This window comes from Poeciliopsis prolifica, unplaced genomic scaffold, assembly GCF_027474105.1.
Source record: "Poeciliopsis prolifica strain line A6 unplaced genomic scaffold, Auburn_PproV2 SCAFFOLD016, whole genome shotgun sequence".
Taxonomy (NCBI): Eukaryota; Metazoa; Chordata; class Actinopteri; order Cyprinodontiformes; family Poeciliidae; genus Poeciliopsis; species Poeciliopsis prolifica.
This window is the reverse complement of record NW_026562391.1, coordinates 390,955-411,509: the sequence shown is the minus strand read 5'-3', so window position 1 is coordinate 411,509 and position 20,555 is coordinate 390,955. Positions and strand designations below refer to the sequence as shown.

At 39.7% G+C, this 20,555-nt stretch overlaps 1 protein-coding gene across 1 annotated transcript; it reads left to right on the top strand.

Annotated features, from left to right (window-relative positions):
• Positions 1-737: 737 nt before the first annotated feature.
• LOC129366816 (uncharacterized) lies at positions 738-17,358 on the top strand. The gene is made up of 13 exons (XM_055040866.1): positions 738-824; positions 4,379-4,577; positions 9,828-9,886; positions 11,615-11,824; positions 11,910-12,024; positions 12,119-12,209; positions 12,754-12,841; positions 13,396-13,523; positions 13,716-13,917; positions 14,146-14,242; positions 14,377-14,443; positions 14,591-14,662; positions 14,900-17,358. Exons 4-13 carry the CDS (start codon positions 11,731-11,733, stop codon positions 15,878-15,880), a joined length of 1,935 nt encoding a protein of 644 aa, XP_054896841.1. The 5' UTR covers positions 738-824; positions 4,379-4,577; positions 9,828-9,886; positions 11,615-11,730; the 3' UTR covers positions 15,881-17,358.
• The last annotated feature ends 3,197 nt before the right edge of the window (positions 17,359-20,555 follow it).

Here is a 20,555-nt window from a genome sequence, read left to right as displayed (position 1 = left end):
TACAGGAGAAGGGAAATGAACGTTTTGTTTATCTGAGCCAGGTCACCAGATAATTTCCCCCTCTGGATCGTTCCTGAAACAAATTCTAATCCGCAAAAAAGTTGCAAAATAAAGCTGCTGCGATGTTTAGCTCCGTAAGCAGAATTGAAATTCTACTGGAAAAATTCACTTCAAAGGGAGTTGAATGAGCAATTCCCATCGTTTATTCACCGGAGGGAGACAAGAATCCACAGGAAACGCATTGAAAGGCTGGAAAGTGGAAGGAAGCAGTAGAAAGTCTGTGAATCATATGCGCTACAATGAAGAAAAATTCTGTGAATTTCTGCGAACTTTTGGTAAAAATATTCGGGATTTAGTTAGTGACTCACCATCATCTGTCCTCTGTTGGCCTCAAAGGCAACTTCCTTCACAGATTTTATTGTGCTCACATGAGAGGAGGCTATTTACAGCCCAGCACTGTAGTCATAAGTTTAAGATACAGGTTTAGATCTGCATTTTTTTTTATGGGAAACAAAAACTTGCCTCAATCATTCTTTTGCTCCATCATACTTCTAAAGCATTGAAGTTGTAATTTCCCACATTAGAAAACTCGGGTTACTTAGAACCTGAGTCAACATAGATGGGTCAGAGAAAAACCCACTTCATTAAATAGTCATAAAAAAGCGTGTGTGTGTGGCTTCCTCTTCCTTTTTGGTTCTTCCACAGTTAGGAGACAGCAGTCTAAGCTTCGAACGTCAGTACCCTCTCACACTGCTGGAGCGACAGACACCAGCAGGGCTATGGGAGCCTCAGTGGTCTATGGAGCAGGTGTTCCCCTGTAACTGGTGAGTATCTCTTTCTGATTAATATATTGTACATTAATCTTGGCATGAACATTTGTATTGAGGTGATTGGGATGGGACTCAGAATGCATCCGTTTCGTCTACTTTGTCCTGCACAAGCTGATTATTTTGGTGACCGTGGGGACAATGTTATGCGTTTTGCAGCTTCAGAATAGAAACCGTTAACTTGAGGTTGTTCCAAAAATGGGAAAGAGATTATAACATGATGTAAAAGTTAGAAAAAGTCTATTTTACTTTTAAGACTGCCCCTTTTAAAATCGTTCAACATGGACGAACCACAAAACGTTTTGCTCTGGGGTTGGAGGTATCGAGTTACAAATAATGATTCACGACTTTTGCACAATGCAAAGGACTCGTAAGTTTAGGGATTGCAAAACCTACTTGGAGAAATATGACAGGAAGGATGACATTCACTCAAAAAGGGGATGTCAGGGGAAAAAAATCATTATTAGGAAATATTTTAAAAAAGAGCCATGATCAATTGTGACTGAGCTTTTCCTTGAATTTCATTTCCTGTGTGCAGAATAGTTCCTCTTGCGTTTTCTGACAGTTTTTTATTGTCACTTAGCTTAACTACAGCATTTTGGGTGTTTACTTATTATTATTTTGATAATAAATCCCACAGGAAATCATATATTTTCAGATTGACATTATTTTAATTGAAATGATTGAGCTCTTTGGATATCTGTGTGATTGTAACACATGGGGAGAGAAATGTTTCAACCACAGAAGAATTCAGACTGTTTCATTGCACGTTTACGCGTCTCATCAAGGTGAGCATGGTTGTTTTAATCTTTTAAAACATCAGAGTATTTCCTTGTTTTGTAAAAGGCAAACAAAGCAGTTGCAGCTGGGGCAACAGGGAAAGACAACATGCAGAAAATACAGATGTGAAAGTTCGGCAGAGTTTGTCTGTGGCTTTAGAAAGCTGAAGTCGAACAAATGTTGGTATTTCAGAAAAAGGAGCATCATGTGACTCAAGTTTTGCCTACAACCACTGACTCGTACCAAACTCTGCAACCTTTAGGCTGGTTTTATTCATCGCAGTCAGACGTTTGACTTGGTATTTTTAACATTTTCAAAAGAATAAGCAAACGATATTATTGAAGTCGTTGACATTTGGTGTCCTACCAGTTATTCCAGAGATACAATTCTATGTTTTGTTTTTTTGTGTTTTGCTTTATTGTTGGATGAACAACTGAAACCAGATGTTTTACACAAATATCGTTTTTCTCTCTTTTTCTCTGATGTCAGTTTATACGTATCCTGGTTTTGGTCCTTGGACCGGTTGCCAGTCCACTTTTGAAAATGTTTTAAAATGACTTCTTACACGTCAAAAGCTGGATTCAGGTTTTAAAGTGCACTCACAGATGTCACATTCTGGAGCAATGCATTGTGGGTTGGTAGAAGTAAGACTGAGGTGTTTGGCCATGATTAACTTTATTACTTTTGGAAGAATAAGAGGGAAACTTCACCAGTCTTCTGTTGGACTTGTGGCAATTCCAGCATCATGTTTGTGAGAGTTTTGCACCAGGAGGGACTTGTGCACTTCTTAAAACTGTTGATGTCATGATGAGGAAAGCCAGCAAAAGCCAGTCAGTCTAGGTCAAGCACATTTGACCCAAGTCGTACAATTTAAAATGCACTTGTCATGAAGTGGTGAAGTGGAGATGGTGAGGCAGACGCTGGAGATCCAGGTAGGTGAATGGTGAATATTTAATGATGAAAAATAGTCCAATAACAACAACAAACAGTCAAAGACGTAGTCCGGCCAGGCAGCACGGCTGAGCGGAAGCAAGGGCTCAACGCCGGTAGCAACTGGTCATACAGGCGGCTAAAAAAACACACAACGGCAGACAAAGGCAAAAGTACGACAAGGACCCGACGAGGAACAAAGGACACAGGAGGGACTAAATACACTGAGGGTAATCAAGGGAACAAGACACACCTGGGAACAATCAAGGGGAAGACAGGACAACAAGGAGAACTCAGGACACAGAAAACTCAAATACACACAACAGAAAAACACGGAACATGACAGCACTTCTTCCAAATGTTAACTATATTTGTACGTCTCTGAATTCAAAGAGTTTTAAGAAAATTAATCATAATTATATCAACTTTACCTGTATGTCAACAGAAAGACTTTACTCTCATTTAATATTTGTGAGATAAAAAAAAGTGATGCATCTTTTTGAACCCCATGAAAAACACGTAATCCTGCGTTGGTCTCAGCAAATCAAAAAAGGAGAGAAAAAAAAGAAGATTCCAAAAAGAGTTGAGGCGAAGGTCAGGTCCATCATACCTGCACGACTGACTGAGTCTCCATCTGTAAAAAAATAAATAAAACCCAAAGGAAATAGAGATCAAATGCAATCCTCTGTGGTTTTCAGCCTCTTCCATGTTCATCAGGCCAGGTGGAGGAGTGAATGTTCAACAGGTGCATCAACGCAGCATGAGACTGGGTGACACGTTGGCTGCGGCGCTGCTGCATTTTATTATGTTGTATGAATGAAGACTTTGCAACTTTATGAATTTGCTTTGTTGACGCCCTAAAATGAATTATGGTACAGATGAACACGATGCAGCTTTTGCAGGTCCATTAAAGTCTTTGAGGTGTTCTGATGTAAGTAGTGTGCCTTAATTATTTATTGATTTAAATTCTGAATTTAGGCACATTCACTGCTATATTTAAAATGAAGAAAAAATCAACTTTGTCAGATCTTTTAAATTCTTCGTAAATTATGTTATTTAAAAAAAACAATCATACTTTTTGAAGCTGAAATCCTTACAGCTTTGTGTTGACATTCTTCTGAGTTCTGTCTATGGCCTGTGCATTTAAGCGCTCTTGGGCTCCCCCTGCTGGAATCTGGGGCGCATGTCACTGCAAGACATGTCACCAGAAAACAATTATCAGAAAAGATACGATTTGTCAAATGGAGTCACAAATAACGTTAATAAATAAACAGTAATTATTATCCTTTCATGTAATTCATGTTTCTCATGCAGAATCCGCTCACTTTTGAAGATTCTGCTTACAATATTAAAGCAAATGTTGCTTTAATATTAATAGCAAAAGTATAAATCTATCACTGAAATGCACAGTAATTTTCACACCCAGTTCGACGTCATTCAGAGGCGATATATGAGCATGACATTAACAAACACACAGCTGGAAGGATCAGGGAGAGCCTGACTAAAACTATTTTAATGACGGACAAAATCTGGGGTTGATTATGACTTTCTGCTTAATTCCAACCCCAAATGAGCAACTTCACGTTCAAAAACAAGCTCAAAAAAAGGCGCAACCCGGGACTCGTTAAATTTGCAAGAGACTTAAAAAAATATATAACTAAATAAAAAAGAAAGAAAGAAAACTGCTTAAATCGTTTTCTTTAGCAAAACGCAGCAGTTTCCACAAAGCCAGGTTCTCCTTCCTTCAAGCTTTGACGCAGTGCTGTGATAAAAAAAAAAAACAAAGAACAAAAAAAAAAAAAAACACCTTGGGGTTTTCACCCTGTCGTTTCGTATTGCAGATCACACAGTTACTATCAACGAAACCACACGCCGCAGTCCGGCCGCAGCTCTGTTGTCAGAGCGTCACGGACGTCCTCCTCCTTTTTCCCCCCCCTGCAGTCGTCACTGCTGAGAGGCAGAACGAGAAACATGAAGAAGAGCAGAGGAACCACTTTGAGCTGAGGAGGGAGAAGCTGAGGACTGAACGGCGCTGCCAAGGTAAGCTGCCTCTCTGACAGGCGCTGAATGTTAAACCATCGTGTTTTTATCTTCACCCACTCCGGCCAGAAGTTTTGTCACCTCAGTGTTGATGTCCTGACGATAAAGTCAAGTGTTTTTTTTTTTTGGGGGGGGGGGGGGGGGAAACAACACAGCGGGTTTCAATGGAGGGATTTTTCAGCCAAATGAGATAAAACTGTCGCGTTGCCAGAATGGCTTGACGAGATTGAGAGTTTTTCTTTATCTTATGTCGCGGTTCTCTCCTAAAGTTGTTCACTAAAATGATTAAAAACAAAAAAAGAAGGTATTTTAATGTACTGATGAAACATGGGGTAAACTTGGAACCATGTGAGGTTTCAAAAACAAAGGTGGAAAACATTTAATTCTTATCCTGACTGTATTTTTTATAGTGAGATTAGAAATGAAAAGAGATAAGGGAAAGTTTTTTTTTCGTCTATTTGAAATGTGTGGGAGGAAACGCGTTGAAAGAGAAATGACACCAGCAGTTGAGGAGGTAGGCAGCCATAGAGTTCACACACAAGACAGACATCACAGAGTATCCAAAGGTCAAAGGTGGCAGCATCGCCACGTGCTGTTTCAACGCAAACAGACGTTTAACCCGCTGGTCAGCGGGACTCGAGAGCGATCAGGGGGACGTTTTGAATCCAGCACAGAGCCCACACCTTTCTTCCACTGAGCCGTGGCTCGCGGCGCTCACTCCCACATGCCACATCCTGCTGTCGAGCCAGGCTCTCCTTCCATCCATCCGCTTTCACTCAGTTGTGAAAAAACAAAGAGAAAAAAAAATAAAGAAGCCGTAAATCGTCACCTGCAACCAGAAACGTCCCCTTTGCGTTGTAAGTTCTCGGCTGAGGAAACTAGATTAGATGTGACTGATTTAAAAGTGAACTGGACTCTGTTGAAATGCCGGATTTTTGATGATTTGAAACGATGTGGGGCTCTGGGCTGGATCCAGTTTTAGTGCTTTGTCCTCTATAAAAAAATATATGTATTTTTTTTTACTAATTCAAGTTACAGCTCATTAATATGTTGTCATATTTACCAACATGTATGAACTGATGCACGGTAGGTTTACTATGTTCCCTGTCCAGCAGCTCCATGTTGTACCCAAAGAAATTGACTAAAATGTTATAATTTTCAAATATCCTGAAATCGGTTTTCTTCATAAAATCCCAAAATTGAGAGAACTCACCAGAAAAGTTCAGTTTCAGTTATTGTACCATTTCTAGATTTCCTATAAATATTGGATAACCATATTAACTCTACTGTAGTGTATATATTATCTTGTGAACTTATTTTATACCCTTCTCCTGACTGATACCTTGTTCAATGTGATCACATTACCCATTGTAACAAAAGTTAAACGACGCAGATGTCAAGATCCATTGATGAAAATGATGCGAAAGACACTGAGCTCAACCTCCTTCTGGGAACAAAATTGGAGTGGTGTCAGATTTTAGCAGTTGTAAGATTTCTCCTTTGTCTTTGGTAAAAGACAGCGAGCCATTTTACCGGCTGACGCTGGACTCTCACATTTGTTTTGGTTGTATTTACCCAGAATGCCCTGCGCTTCAATCCGCTTCCTCCTCTTGGAGCGGTCTCCGGTCTGCTTGCGTCTCCACCAGAGTTCGATTGCATATTCACACTTTCACAAACGACACCCTGGGAGTGCGAATGCACCCCAATGTGTTCATTCACACCAGTCCTCCATAGTCAGCTTTAATCAAACTATCGGGTGTGAAAACTCATATAGGACTTCAACTAAGTCCTATATGAAGGCGGTGTGCAGTTTCACACTGTTTTACTGCTAAAACGTACAGTTATTATTAAGGGGAGGAGAGTTTGGGAGTTATAAATAATGTTCTCTACTTTTTCAGACCTGGAGTTTCATCAAAGGTGCGTTCACTTTTGAGAGCCACCGCGTTTCACGCGAGGTGCTCTGGCTCGCCAGTTTCTGCAATGCCACCAAAATAGGCCACTCACTTGGCCTATTTTGTGCTCAGACTCTCAGACTTTCTTCTTCTAACAGTACAACTTTAGTGCAAAACACCAATCACCTTTATGGAATCTGCTTTTCCAAGAACACAAAAACAGTAAATGTGTTTTCGTTTATCAGTGAAGAAAAGGGACATGCCTTCACCTGCAGTTCAGTCAGATGAAAGATTTGCACGACTGCAATATTCCTTCTTTAAGTGCTTCATTTGAATGAAAAAAACAAAACCCTGCACTTTCTCTGTTAGATTTCAGTATTTTTACAACTTACCAGTCAATAAAATAAAAAAAAATTATCGATAAGGACATGACCAAAAGGTTTTTTTTCTTCTTTTACTTCTTGTCAGAAACAAAAGTAGATTTCCGGGAAGAAAAAGAGGTTAGGAAGTGGTTTTTTTTCTCTACTTTCTGTAGTTTGTGGTCGTTTTCTTGCTTGAGTCTCTATAAAAACAGAGTGAAAAAAAAGAGAGTCTGCATTTTCAGTCTTTTTTTTTTTTCGTTGGACCCGATCAGGGGAAGTCCAAATGTCAGAGGAAGACAGAAACAGAACATGAATGTAGTTTTTTTTTTCTATCTTAAAGCTGTAGGCACAGTTTAAGTAGAGCCCTGACAAGTGAGATAAGAGTTTTAATCTGATCATGCTATTAAAAATGTAGTGTTTCCAAACATGTCGCTGCTGTTTTGTACATGTGTTTTAAGGTTAATTGAAGTGAGTCACTCAAATTTCCAAATATGACTCATTCTGCAGAACCAGGCTGCTCTTAATCTCACTCTGTGGCTTTAAAGCTTGTTGTGCAGACGCGCAGCTTTGATCTGGACGCCGGCAGCTTTGATCTGGACGCCGGTGTGTTCAACATGATGAGATGAAAGGCACAACGCTGAAAATGTTTGCAGATTTTTCAATCTCAGTCAATCCATGCATCCATTCTGGCCTGAGTTCAAATAAGACTCAGTGACTCTGGAGCAGAGTTATGTTCTATCGTTACTTTAGCAACTTTAGAAATACTCCATTTCTACAATGCTGGACTTTTTTCTTTCACTTGAGTCTTCTTATTATGAAGTATTGCTGCTTCACCCAGTAACATTTCTGGACCCTCTGCCCATGTTGACTAACAGAACGAAGAACAAGGTTTTAACCAAAGATTCACACATGCCTGCAATTTTTATTAAAGTTTCAAAATTGAAAACAAAATTGACTTGGAAAAATGTTCATGTTTGTTTGATTTTGTTATTTTGTAATCATCTTACCCGTTAGAATTAGTTCCATTTTGGTCTTTAAAATACCTAAAGTTCCAAAAAGCTTTACATTTTTGTCCATCTGATGATGTAATTTTACTTTTCTCTTTTCTTTTTTAAAGTCGCCTGTTTTACCAAATTCTTTTTACACTCTCACTTGAGTAATTTATTTTTTTTACTCTGCCTCAACAGTAAATGGTTGACAATTTATCTGCATTCTGACTCGAATATAAATCAAAGGAAATCCCATTACTCAACTGTGGCCTAGTATATAGCTGTCTAGTAATGCAAACAGGTTAAGTGACATCAAACCAAAGTTTGGTTTAAGTGACATCAAACCAAACTAACCTCATTATTAGCCTGTGACTTATGTAATGTGCCATTTGGATGCTGATGCTAAGGCTAACTCGGTATTTGTAAGAGTGACCAACACGGACCCGACGGCTTCGTTCACTTCCTCCGCTGCCGTTGATTCTGAAACGGTGCGGAAAATTGACGTCATCGTTCACAACTTCTCCCTCTGTTTGCCGATGGAAATTCTACTGGAGGAATCCAGGTCAATGGGAGAAATCCCAGACAAAGAAGTTAAGGGAGCGGAAAATCAAGCAGAACCGCATAGGGAGAAAATGAGCAGCCTAGTCAGTGTTTCAAATAATCTTACTGCTCCAAACTGGGAAAAAAAACATAAAAATTAGTCTGAAAGAAGCAAAGTAAATCATACAGAATCGTTTTGACCTGGGATATTTTTGCACAAAAGCATACAGCTGTTAGATAAGGTAAAGGTTGTTGGTGGCTGAAGGTCACCAACCTGATTGGAAAATCTGACTAAAATAGAAAGTGCCATTTCTTTTCACAATGCTAAAATTACTAAAATATCTACTTCTTCTTTTCTTGTTACTGATAACACACCTAAAAAAAAATTACACACTTCACTTTTTTATTTTTTTTCCCCCCTCTCTTTTAGGTAAACTATGACTTCTAAAAAAAGTTCCACCGTCTAATCAGATTAAAATTGCTTACAGGGGTGGAGGTGTTGTTGAGCAGGATGTGCACCTGTCAGAAATAATGGAACATGTTCTGGTTCTTACAAAAACACTCTGACCTTTTATTAAACCGCACAAACAGGTGACCGGAGAAGGTGAGAGCGCCTGCACACGGAAATGAAAGAACACGCACAGCGCTTTGCAGACATAATTAAAATAATAATAACGCTAATAATGACAATAAAAAAGGAGTCAGTCATCAATTGTGCCATTTATTAGTTCAGGGAAAAAAAACAACAATGTTGTGCCAAAGACATTCATGTTCTGTTGGGATTTCGTTTAGCACAATGGGCAGACAATCCTCTCCAGCTGCTGTTGTTGTGCAGAGACGTTTGCAGGGGAGCTCTGGTGCATTAGGCTGCAATAACCGCAGACCACGAATCCTACGTGAACCCACACATGCATTTCCTTTCGTCCTGTTTGTGACTCACTTCAAGTGCTCCTGTGATTCTGATGCAGAAGCTCGAGAGCAGCCAGGTTCAGTCGGATCGTTGGAAACCGTCGACCGTTGTTCGAGTTAAAGCGCGTAGCAGGACGAGAGGGAGTCGGGTCGCAAAATATGCAATCGAATGCATATTTTGACGTTTGAGATTTCGCACCAAGAATATCACACACTGACCACAGCTTGTTTCTTCTGGTGTTGCCAGGTTAAGGTGCTGAACTGCAATATTTACCTTTAGTGAGGGAACGCAAAATATAGAAAATCCCCGCTCGTCTCAATAAGAGACAAGAGCAAAGCATTTCTCTTAGAAATAGATTTCTTACCATTAGAGGATGTTGTTTGAAATGCAGAAAGGATTGACTTAAACTGAGAAAACTCACCCTTTGTCAATTAGGCAGCAGATCTCAGTAGTGATCTACCACCAGTTCAGACGTCAGTTTCTGTGTTATCACTTTATCTGCAATTCTGAGTGAGATTCATACTGAGAAACTAACCTTTTCTGACGTTGTTTCGCAGCAGGAGGGAGGAAATAAATTGAGGAACTCAAAGAAGACGGCGAGCTGCTTTGCAGACAGGTAAGACGCTGAAGGTTTCTTGTCTCCGCTTATGTTTATTTTCTTCTTCTAAAGGAAAAGATGATTTATTACTCACTGTTCTCAGTTTTGAAAAAGGTTTTGGTTTCTATTATTAGAGAAACACAAGTAGGACTAAACGCTGATGAGTCTGTGGGGCCTGTCACAGCAAGTGGTTGAGGCAGGAGAGACTTTTTATTTTTAATTAAAGCAAAGTTTTTACTGATGGAAGTTTTTTACATTGGAAAATATTAAACATAACTCAAAGTATTTTACTTTTAGCAACCGTGTTTTCTCCTCTCTCAAATTTCGTAGTAAATATCAATGGACCAACAGCACAAATCTGCTTTTATTGATTAAACCTCGCTTGAATCAGCAGGCATCTTTAAAGAGACAGCGACACAAATCCTGAGAATAGGCAGAATCTTTTTCTTTATTTTGGGGGTGGACTTAATTTGCAAACTCTTTTCTTTTATTAATTTGAAAAACTCATTTTTGTTTTGCATCTACAGTGACTTGAGCTTCTGTTTTCTATAAAAACTGAGTTATTTAATTGTTTAATTTGAGTTGCTGTATGCTTAGCTTATTGCTGAGCAGTGTAAAAACAAATGCTGGATTATAATTTTTTTTCGTAGTTTTAGAAAAAAAATTTTTTAATGAATGTCTGACTTCCCCGTTTTCAGTACGTTGGAGGTTCAGAAGCAGATTCAAACAGAGAAAAGATATCCAAAACCTTTTTGTTATCAAACCAAATCTCATAGGCGAGCTTTCAGATGTTCATAAATGACTTTCTGTTTTATTAATCTCATCTGCGGTCGGTGTGGGTGAGGTCTACACTGAGAAGAAGAAGAAAAGTCATCTGACGCTCCTTCGCTGCAGGCGGGAGGAAACAACCTGAGGAATTAAAAGCAGAACCTTTAAATGTCTCGTCTCCACTCAGTGTTTTGCTCTGCTCAGAAGAAAAGGTGTATTTTGTGTTGTGGGTTTGAGAGAGAAGAGCCGACTTTCTGAAATGTGGGAGTGCTTTCTTGTAGAGGACCTGCTGTGACGAGATTTGCATACAAGACATTTCTTAGGAAATGTTTTACCAAAGGTTTTTCGGTTAGAGCATCTCTGTCTGTGCACCTCGACACCCACGTCTCCAGACTTTGTGGGAGACTGTTTTGGTTATTCGGCTGTGGAACAACCCAGGCATTTATTTTTAAAGCAGTCTCACCTATATAGCTTTTAACCACGTCTAGTACGTTCTCGCCACTCTTATTTAAGTTTGGATTTTCATCATTCATTCTTCCCCCCTGCCACATTTCCACGCAGCCAACTTTGTGCAAATGACAAGTTTCTTTATTGCCGACTTTGAAAACATTTCGCACACTTAGTTTGGCTTCCTCTAAATAAATATTTCCACATGATTTCCAAAGCCCTGATTTTCTTGGCTGCTTTCTAAACCTTCGAGTTCAACGCTGCTTATAGCGGTGTTTCTATTTTGAAAGAGCTTTTGACGGCGCTATTCCGTTTCCTCGCATCTTCTTTTATTTTTCTCCAATAAATTTTTTTGTCAAACAAGAAACGTACCAGGTGTTTTCTCAGTATGCGCAAGTGAAACCACGGCGCAGCTGACCTGAAACGTTTCCTAACCCCTTCTCTGTATTTCAGTGCGCGTGTTCAGTAAATCGGTGTTGAAAAGAGTGAAACTTTGTCTTTTTTTCTCTTTCTTCCATTTCTCAACTGCAGGATGAGAAGAACAACAGCTAGAAAGTGACTGATGCCCTCAAACCTTCTGGTCACACATGTAGGAAACCCAGCCATCCTCGTGGTTCATATCTCAAAGAAAATAACTTGTGAAGAAAATGGCGACAACCAGGATAGGACTCTTTCTCTTCCTTATCTTTCGTATCTGCAGTGCTAGAGCTGATGAATGCCCGAGCATTCATCAGTTAAAGAGTGAGTCATTTAACTCGATATTTGACGAATATCTGAAATTATTCCTCTTTTCCGGTTAATTAAATGCCCACCTTCTTGTGTACAGGTCTCACTTGCTACAATGACTTCAACCGTGTTATGAACTGTGTGTGGAACAGCTCTCACGTCCGCCATCTTACCGGCGACGTGTGCACAGTACATGCAAAAAATACTGATTACGGGTGAGAACAGCAGGAGTTTTTTCCCCCCGCATGAAATGCTTCTAAGTAACGCTGTAGAAAAAATAATTAACAAAGGTTTTTCTCTTTTAACCAGTTTTTACAATGCTTCCTGTGATCTAAAGCCCATTGATGCCTCCAACCCAGCTTTAAAAAGCTGCTCAATGACATTCCAGTATACCTACATTGTGAGTATACGACACCGTTCTTTGGATAAGCGGGTTCAAATTGGCAGTTTCTGCTTCTGAAAAAGCTTTACATCTCAAATATATGTCAAATAAAAGAAACATCTTCACTAACTCCCACTTGGTTTCTGCCTTTTCATGTTTAGTCTCGATTTAATTTTGTCAGGGACCATGTGCTCGGTTTTGCAAAAGCATAAAGGCTGATGAAAAACAGACATTTCATGAAGACTGAGTTAGTCTGACGTGACATATGTTCATTGTTATTGTACCTCATGTTGTTCAGAGGTGAACAAAACCTTTGTCAGGAGGCCCAGATGATTTAACAGATGTATTTCTGTTTCAGTCCATTGCTGGAACCCTTCACTCAAACAATAATGTCTGCATTTGACGAGAAAGAAAGAGGAAAAATGTTTCATTTTCAAAACGTCAGCATTTTTCAACTACGTAGGAATGGCCAACAAAACCTGATGTTACTGCTTCTTAAAATGTTTCAGATGGTTATGAATGCATTCTGAAAGTAAGAATAATTGTGTTTATTAATTTTCAGTTCCAGTCATTTCATAATTTAACCGTGACTGTGAGATGCACGCCTTCAGAACATCTTGAAGTCATCTACAACATGCCAAGTTGTAACAGTGAGTATAAACTAAGCACGCTGCCTTGCTAAAAAGAAAATTGGCTAAAAAGTGCTGGTCAGTTGTACATTTGGCTATTTTTTGGGAGGCAATTATTTTAGCTAAACTGCTAACCATTTACTAAAAACAAAATGCAGCAGCTCTCAGGACGTCTCTGTAAAACAAATCACCTCAGTCGTACAGTCAAGTCATTTCCACGTTTATTGAAACAAGAAGAAGAATAAAAATAGTTGTCCTGCATAAAAAAAACCCACAAAGGACATAGCTTGCAAATAAGTAACACAAAATGGCAAAAAATAGATCCAGGCAAGACATTTCACTGTAGACATTTTGTGCAGAGGAACAGTTAGAGCCACCATCCATAGGTAGCTTTTCTAATAGCCATGTTGTAAAGAAATGAAGAAACTCATAATTTAAAAACCTAATTAGTTGATTTGGCGTTTTTGGTTGTAATGTGACGAATCTGAAAAAGTTCGACAAGGAGTTTCGCGAGGAACCGTGTGACCTCTGTGTGCGTTATCTGACAGCTAACATCTGAATGTTGGATTTTGCAGTAAAGTTGAACCCACCAGGACGGCCGTATGTAAACCACACCAAGGTGACCTGGACCTTTGAAGAACACATGAGAATTGACATGTTCCTCTTTGAGCTACAGTGGAAGCAAAAGGATAAGTCGTGGACTGTAAGTAAACATTTTAATATTTCATAATAAAGGCTCCCACATGGTTCACCCAAACAGCCGACAGCCCCATCCTGGCGTCGGACGCCTCTCTGCAAACAAAATGCCTCCTCGTCCGTTTACTGATGAGAATGATGCACATTTTCGAAAAACTACCAGCCTGCTGACTTTGTGTTGACTGTCTTTTCTCATCAGGATACACCCATTCAGAATAAAAACGTCCGGTGTAAAGAGAACTGCGAGATTCGGCTGGACCCCAGTTGGTTCATAAAAGATGAGACTTACGAAGCTCGTCTTCGCATGCTGTTCCTTCCCTCCTATTATTCGGGAACCTGGAGTGACTGGAGTCCCACCAGCTCATGGGTGTCACAAGTGGGGACGTTGAAACCAACCCCAGGTAAAATGGCAGCGAACCTGAACACAGTTGAACAAAGGTTTTATTGAGCCCGTTTTGATAATAGCAAAGATAACAGGATAGCAGGAATGTTGAAGATTAACTTTCTAAAACCGAACATCAAAACGGTGCATCAATCCCAAACACAACACACTTCTTTACAGACTCTCTGCAGCAGTACGAACTCTGTGAGCATGTCTCTCAGCTAACGAGACCTTCTGTGTTTTCCAGAGTTGGACGAGGCTGTTTCCACCAAAGGCGTTGTGACCCTGGCAGTGTTGGGTCTTTTGCTCGCCGCCGTTGTCCTTTTCATGCGCAAAAAACAACTGTGAGGAACTGAGACTATTTTCCAAAAACGGTGTTGTTAGATTTGTGATGTTAAAAGTTCGACCCCCATTGGGCGTCAGCCTTCTTTGACTTCGGTTTACAATGGAGTTTTTTTTTTTGTTGTTATTGTTTCAGGATCTACGTAGTGAAAAGCTTTAAAGGCAGATCCATACCGGACCCTGGGAAAGCCGAAATTTTCCAGGTGATTGAGTTGATTTCTCTTGATTCTGTTTTTGTTGTTCATCTAGTGGATCGCGGTTAAAACAATCTTTGGTTTATGAAAAATCTTGCAAAGCAACGTTTTAAAATATCATATCTTTGGCTAACCCACCTTATGTTTTCGGCACAGGACTGGTTTTCTCTGAACCCGAAAGGTCAAGAAGTTATTCCTGTTTCAAAGCCCGAAAAATCTGCAGTCCAGGTGAGTTTATAGGGGTTTTTCTGGTTGTTAATCTCAAATGGTAAAACAACAGCAACATCACTGTGTGCTGTCAGGTCCAAGTCAATACAAGATGTATATAGTGGCAACAGAGCCACTATATACATCTCATTATAATGAGCACATGAAGCCTGGTGGCATTTCAACCCTTATAAAACAACTGCTTTGGTTCCATCCATTGAATTACCCCCGTCGTCAATTGTTTTTTTTTTTCTGCAGACCTGGCTAAGCTCCCACTTCACCGAGGTGTGCGTTCAGTCTTTGTTGAGCTCAGTGGATATTGTCTCCTACGAAGTAACCTCCACCGTGGACGCCATGAAGTTCTGCAGACCAGAAGTAAAAACGGTCCCAGAAGGCGAGAGCTACGACTCCAGCTGCTCCAGCTTCTCCAACCCCAGTTACTCCGAGCTCTGCTCTTCTGCTTGCGCGCCCGCCAAGAAGCTGCAGCCCTGCGCGCCCGACGCCCCTTACAAGCCGACAGGCGGCCGAGTCGAAGAGCGGGACGCCGAACAGGATGGCGACGCCGAACAGGATGGCGACGCCGCGGCGAGAAAAGAACTGGAAATGGTCAAGTTGCTCTTTATGGGCGGCGATAAGCAGAAGGCGGTGATCGTTTCAGACTACGAGAAGGTGGAAAAACAGCAGCAGCAGGCCGAGAGGTTCCGGCTCCACAGCGTGGATTCGGGGATGTGCAGCTGTGAAGAAGTCAGTCAGGAGAGCATGGAAGCAGACAGCATCAACACGGCCGACGGACACGACGAAGGGACGAAGGAGGGAAAGCAGGAAGACGAGGAGGGAGAGAACGCGACAAAACTAGATTTTCAGATGTTGTTCGGTGGCAGCGGGAACGTTTTGGGCAAAAACTCTATCCAGACGTGTTTCGATTACAAACAAATCCCCAGGCTGCGACATGAAAGCCCAGCGCCTCCGGGCCAGGACTCAGGCGTTAGCAAGACAGCGGAGAGCGAGGAACAGGAAGGCGGCACAGACGACGACGACAAGCCCTCCGAGACCACCCGCTTCCTTTCCCCACCTCAACCTCCCGGGGCGCCGCCACAGCAGCCTTTAAGCACCGCTCTGAGTTCGTTTTTACCGCCTCTCCACGGTAACGACATCCTGAAGCAGATTGCTCTGTCAGGCAGCATGCTGAGGCAGCCCTGTAGCGACGGCTACATGCCGGTGAAGCAGAGAGAGAGCTGATAATCACAGCAGGCCTGGTGTTGCAGTCGGACAGCACCAGCAGAGGGCGGTGCTCTTAATGAATGTATTTTCTCCGTTTTTAAACCAGCTTATTTATCAGTGCCGAGATACGAGGCACAAAATGAGACATAATCGACTCTTCCCGGTAGCAGAATGCTAGTTAGCATAGCCACAATGATGATAGATAAACAGTGTTTTTGTCACGATAAGGTGTTTCTCCGTCATTAGCTCATATTATGAGCTAATGACAACGCTAGGACCCTCCTCCTGGCTCTGACTGGTTGGTGCATTTTTTCAGATAATTAAAAATTTATCTTTTTACAGATTGTCTGTCTTATACTATACTGTCGCCACGTAGTAACAGTTTTTACAAATTGTTTTCGAAAAGCTACATACTGTACACTGGCAGATGAAAACTGTGAACTTCTCTCAATGTGGCTGAAGCTAAAAGTGCAACATCTTAATGTTTAATTCATTGTTAAAGTGAAACTATGAAGGTAAAAGAAACTGAAATTTCGTCCACAGCAACCAGTGCTGCCGGGGCTCTGGTCCCCTCGTTCCCCCATCTAGAACCGCCCATGACCAGGTCAATGTACCTTTACCCAAAGTCACAAATTTATTCTTATTACAGAGACTCTATTGTGTAGTTTTGAATAGCATACTTTTTTTTTTTTTTTTTACAAAGAATATTGTAACTTTCAGGCGATCGCCTCTTTTTGTTCTTTCTTTCTTGCTCTTTTTTTTGTTGTTTTTGTCAAAATGAATACAAATGCATTTCTGTTAAATATGTGAGTGAAAATGTTCATATCTTTTCTTTTTGCTTGTTTATCTAAGCAGCAGTTCATTCCTACATGCAACAACATCTCCGTTTCACATGGCAGCTTCATCACGTACCGATGAGTGAAAAAATGTTTTTGAAAATTCATGAAGGCTATTGTTTTCATATACAGTATATGTCTAGATTATTCACTGATTAAGATCTGAGTTTGGCAAAGGTGGTGGAAATAGTTAGATCTGATAATGACACCCACACTGATCAGATGACATATTGGCAGCTGATATATTTTCCAATACTTGACCTTATTTTTTTGGTATCCAAACGTAATGGAGTAGCTGTGTTTTTTTTTTAAACGAACGTTTCGCCTACAAATTAAATGGTTTGTTTTTATCATTAATTTTTTGTTTACCGTTAAATGTATTAGACTTACCTCGCTGTCATATTTTATCTTTATTTTACTATTTCATTGCTTACTAGTATTTGTATGTCAGTGAGCGAGATTTGAAATTTCTGAATTTTTCTCCAATTATTTTCCTTTTAAGAAATGTTCAACAAATAAGCGGCACGTGTAAATGTAGATGAAATACATTGAAATGCATTTTAATATTGCATCATTGCATTTTAATACACGTATTAAAATGAAAACAGTTCTGTGTTTTGTCTTTTTTTTCTTTTTTTTTTTCTTTTTACTAAGGCTTGGATGAATTTAAAGAAAAGTATTTCCTGATCAGTAAAATCTTTTAACTATGACTCCATTTAGTGGAGAAAAGGTTCATTTGCCTTTTCATACAGTGACTCAGATTCACCATGATGTCTCCAACAAAAAGCACATTTTCTCATAAAGGCATAAAAATCCTGTGGAAAAAGTCAAATCTGCAGTCACAATAAAATAAAGGGTGTATTTATTTTTGGAGAGATTTCCATGACGTATCTGATTTGTAACTGGCAGGACAACAGTGAACTTGGAACGTGATAAATATAAAACAAAAATTGCTCCAGCTGTGGTAGACGTCAAGGATCGAGTTGCTCATTGCACCCCCTCCTGTCCTTCATGTGTCATTTTTCACCATAAACCAGCGAGCAGGCAAAACGAGGGCAAAAAAGATTCTTAACAGAAATCAAAACCAGACGACGGTTCGATGTTTCCTAGTGAGATTTGCTGCAGTTTTAGAAGAAAACAGAAAAAGAAAAGAAAATAATTTAAAAAACACCCACCTTGCCCCAATCTGAGGGGATGTTTAGTTTTCACACATGCAAAAAGCTTCCAAAAAGTACAATATATAAATGGTTGGGTTTAAATCGATGGCTGACAAGCCGCCTCCTGTGGAGGCGTTTCCTGGTAACGATGCATGTTTTGTCTTATCTGTTGGGAAGATTAGGTGTGAAAAACTTTTTTTTATTTTATTTTTTTATGAATTTACTCTATCACCATATCAAAGAGCACAGCTTGTAGATTTTCCAAAGCAGATAAGCTGGTAATGTTTTTAATTTTTTAATGTGATCAAAGTATTTCCTGGTTGACAACAAGGAGCAAAGAACACGCCAGTAGCTGATTATTCGGTCTTCCAGAGTTATTCTAGCAAAAGAGGCATAATAGTAATATAGCGATATGAAAAGAGCAGCCATTTTGCAAGAAAAAGAAGAAGAAGAAAAAAACAATGTTTGTATTTTAAGAAATCAACATTTCAATTGCGAAAACCCCCAGTAGTTTATGTGCAAGACCAAACCCAACAGGTTTTCACTCATGCACCGGCTTTTAAAAGTATTCATGCCCTTTTGAGCTTTCCCATATTTTGTCACATTACGAGTATGAAAACATTTCATTGGAATTGAATGCGAAAGCCCGACGCAAAGTGGTACACAATTGTTTAAATAACAAGAAAATGTTGTGTGATTCAAAAATTAGGTGGGTTTTTTTTCACCACAAAAAAACTGAAAGGAGAATACTTTAGCACACCGCACTTTTCAGTTGCAAAGATGTTTTGAATTGTCAATAATTTCACGTCAAATTCCAATGAAATATATTTGTGTTTGTGGTTGCAATGTGACAAAATGTGTAAAGTTTCGAGGGGTATGAATACCTTTGGCACCTTCTGTGGTTGAAGACAATTTTAAAGGACAGATACAAAAAAAAATCAAAATTTTTCTGCTCTATATTAACTAACACATGTTGAGGCATTTTATTATTAAAAATCCAGCAAAACTCTGAGTTGAAAAACCTTCATTTATTGATTTTTTTAAAATTTTATTTGGTTCATGTAAGCATTTAACTGATTTTCTTGCTCAGACAGGATGATTTCATTTCAGCCTGGGTTCTGAAAGAGCCTAGCATCAGCTCTTAAAGGGGGAAAAAAACCCCAACAAAACTGCATTTAAAATGTCAAAAACAAACGATAAAAATACAAACAATTTGTGGCATAAAATCAAAATAACTTCTGCTTGAAGCTCCAATGAAACATCACCCTAAATGTGTGCGGTTCCATGAACATTCGTGTAAAACACGTCCAGCTCAATACACGCATCTGCAACAGTCACCAGACCCTCACCGCGGTACTGCATGCTTTTCTGGGATGTTTTTTTTTTTGACAAGCAGTTTTCTTTGGAACTGAACATTAGCATGTCAATGTTTTGACATGACTCATTGAGAATCATATCAATACAGTTTAGTTGTGAGCTGACAAAAGTAGCAGAAGGATTTCTTTTCAGGCTGGCATTTTAATCAGTGGCGGAGCTAGAACGTTCTCCATGGGGCGGGGGGTCCGAGGAGAGGCCCCCTCAGGCCTCATCGATTGAAGCATGTGAAAGTCCAACGCATGCAAATTGACAAAGTGTCTGCAAAAACACTTAAAAACTGTTGCTTGTGCTGCTGCTTCCTCTAAGAAAACAGGCATTTTCAAAGCGCTTTTTTTTTCTCGTGTGCTAAAATATTATAAAAAAATAAAGCTCTCTCTCCAAATTCCAGCTAAACGGCCCACTCATATTGGACGCTTTCACTGGTGCGTTTTGCATTTCTGGGCCACCAGGTATCAGGTTTGCTCATGAGCTCCAACATGTCATGAAATTCACCTTCTTTTCTGAGGTTTCAGTTTCAGCCTGGCTGTGTGAGAAACATTTTGAGTGGCTGTCAAAAGCAACATTTCTGCCAGAGTGTAAACGTAATTCTGCTTTTTACCAATTTTTTCTTCATTGAAATCTTCCTCCCTTTTGAAATGTAAATTTTTTTACATGTATATGTGTACTTTGCCCTCAGTGTAAGCTGAAATGTCATTCACATCTGCACAGACGGTTACTGTAACCGGGGGGGACAAAATATTCAACAAAGTCAAAATTAAACTCAAGTTATAAGAGCCAAGAAAAAAATGCTTGAGGATTCAAAAGTCCAAATTGTGTTTTCTAACATCAGTATATTGCTGTGTTTTTTTCCTGTGTGTTTTCAGTAACTCCCTCACCCACCCCTCCCAAAAAAAAAAAACATCTCTAATTTATAGCAAACTATCGGCAGCTGTGGTTGGCAGAATAAGAAGAAATATTTTACCGTCTTCATGCGATAAAATTTTGTGTTTTACCATAAATTGGGGATGTCATCAATGCGCCTGATGTTATATTAACATGTAAAACCAGTTTGCTGCAAAAGTGGAAATGTTCATCACCTGTAAAAATGTAACCGTAAAGATGCGATGTGAAACAGGGCTGCTATTTTCAGTGTTTTATTTTGTTTTTTTTTTAAAAACATCCTCACCCAAAAAACTGCCCTTTCTTTCTCCCCACACGTTCACTGTGAGTTTATTGTTAAGCAACCATGACCAAACTACACCGTTTTCAAGAGCTCTTCCTTTTTAATCCGCTGTTTGCATTTTATTTACTTGTTTGCATCTTTTTATTGAAATAAATACATAA